The sequence below is a fragment of the Dipodomys ordii genome, unplaced genomic scaffold (genome assembly GCF_000151885.1).
Source record: "Dipodomys ordii isolate 6190 unplaced genomic scaffold, Dord_2.0 Scaffold180, whole genome shotgun sequence".
Lineage (NCBI taxonomy): Eukaryota > Metazoa > Chordata > Mammalia > Rodentia > Heteromyidae > Dipodomys > Dipodomys ordii.
This window is the reverse complement of record NW_012267396.1, coordinates 1159068-1161008: the sequence shown is the minus strand read 5'-3', so window position 1 is coordinate 1161008 and position 1941 is coordinate 1159068. Positions and strand designations below refer to the sequence as shown.

The 1941-nt window shown below is 49.1% G+C and overlaps 1 protein-coding gene across 1 annotated transcript in view; it reads left to right on the top strand.

Annotated features, from left to right (window-relative positions):
* The window catches only part of Dock6 (dedicator of cytokinesis 6), a 75262-nt gene that overhangs the window by 57760 nt on the left and 15561 nt on the right, over window positions 1-1941 (top strand). The window contains exon 30 of the mRNA XM_013033951.1: window positions 251-416. Coding sequence (XP_012889405.1) covers window positions 251-416 — 166 coding nt within the window. The remainder of the gene's footprint in view (window positions 1-250; window positions 417-1941) is intronic.

The window sequence follows — 1941 nt, the reverse complement described above, 5'->3', positions numbered from 1 at the left end:
ACCCATCAGCCACGCCTCCCCACAGCACCACGCCCACATCCATCAGCCACGCCTCCCCACAGCACCACACCCACACCCATCAGCCACGCCTCCCCGCATCTTCATGACCCTGACATGCCCTCCCCACAGCATCACGCCCATATCCATCAGTCATGCCTCTCCAGGTAACCACACCCCATCATCCCATGCCACGCCCCCAAGCATCCCACAGCACACCCACACCCACTGGCCACACCCTCCCGGTATCCAGCCAAGCTCGACATCACCCTCACTCCCTGGCCTCTGTGTCCTAGAGACGGGTGGAGTTTGGCATACTGCGGTGGGAAGCCTACAGCCAGCTCCCGGCAGGTGGGAGGTCTCGGGACATTTATTACCTGGGAGGATCTCAGCACACTGGAGATCCAGGGGTCACCCGGGTGAGGGGGGGCAGACGGCTGCCCTGGGCACAGGTGCGGGACCCTACAGGAACAGCAGGGGAAACTGAGGCCTGGGGTTTCGGGGGTCACTCGGGAAAAATTCTCGTCCCTCAACTTCGAACTTTTTCTTTTTCTGCCTCATTTTCTCTCCTCTCTCCTGGGACTTCCAATGACAAGTATGTTAGATTTTTCGATTGTGTCTCACATCTGCTCCTTTTGTTTGTTGGTTTGTGTCTCCACTTTCTGTTTCTGTTGGGAATTTCCTGTACCTATCTCTGATGGCACTAATATATCTTTTCTTGGTCCCATCTGTTGAGGTCTTAATTACATTTTTTTTTTCAGTTGTAAAATATCCAATTTGATCTTTTTTCTTTCCCATAGTCTTCAGTTCTCCTCTTCTTTTTTACCCTTTTCCTCTGATTTTTATTTCTGCAGTTACTGTTTTTAACAGTAGTTTGCTAGCTTCGGTATTTGATCATGTGTATTATTTCCCCTCTGATCTGTCATGTTTTTCCTGCCTGCTCACTTGTCTTGTTATTCCTGATTCTGTTTTGGACAGTGTGTGAAAGACAAGGGGGGTGCTGAAGATGTCATTGTCCCTTAGAAAGGGTTCTTCTGCCCCTGTCATAAGCAGACAGTCCAGACTGGAGTTGAGCTAAGTTGGGCTGGTTAGATTTGGTTAGAGTTATTCTATTTTTTATTTCAAAACTGTCTAGGAAAAAGCCACCTGTAATCCAGCTACTTGAGAGGCTAAGATCTGAGGATCACGGTTCAATGCCAGCCCAGACAGGAAAGTCCGTGAGACTCCTATCTCCAATTAATCACCAGAAAAGCGGAAGTGGCGCTGTGGCTCAAAGTGGTGTAGCATTAGTCATGAGTGAATAAAGCTCAGGGACAGCACCCAGGTTCTGAGTTCAAACCCCATCATCGGCACACACAAAAACCCTCCAGGGTGAAATTTGATGTATATTCTGTCAGCCCTTCTCTCTAATGACACATGTTTGGAAGAGATGGAGGCTATTATTTTGTTTTTGTTTTGTTTTTTGCCAGTCCTGGAGCTTGAACTTTGGGTCTGAGCCCTGTCCCTGAGCCTCTCTGTGCTCAAAGCTAGCACTCTACCACTTGAGCCCTAACACTACTTCTGGCTTTTTCTATGTATGTGGTACTGAGGAATCGAACCCAGGGCCTAATGCATGCAAGGCAAGCGCTCTACCACTGAGCCACCTTCCCAGCCCAAGGCTGTTTGTTTTTAAGATCCCAGACTGAGGAACTAGACTGCAGAGGTAAAACACCCTGGCTCTCCTGTCAGGATGTTGTTTACAAAGGCATGTGGCGCCTGCTGTAATCTAGCACTTGGGAAGCTGAGGTAGGAGGACCTCAAGTTTGAGGTGAGCCTGGGCTATACTACATAGTCAGACCCTGTCCGAGAAAAACAGCGGGGGCGGGGGGTGGGGGAATCCTACCTCTGCAATTTACTTTACCACAGACAAGCAACTTAACCTTTCAGTACCTCAGTTTTCTTATC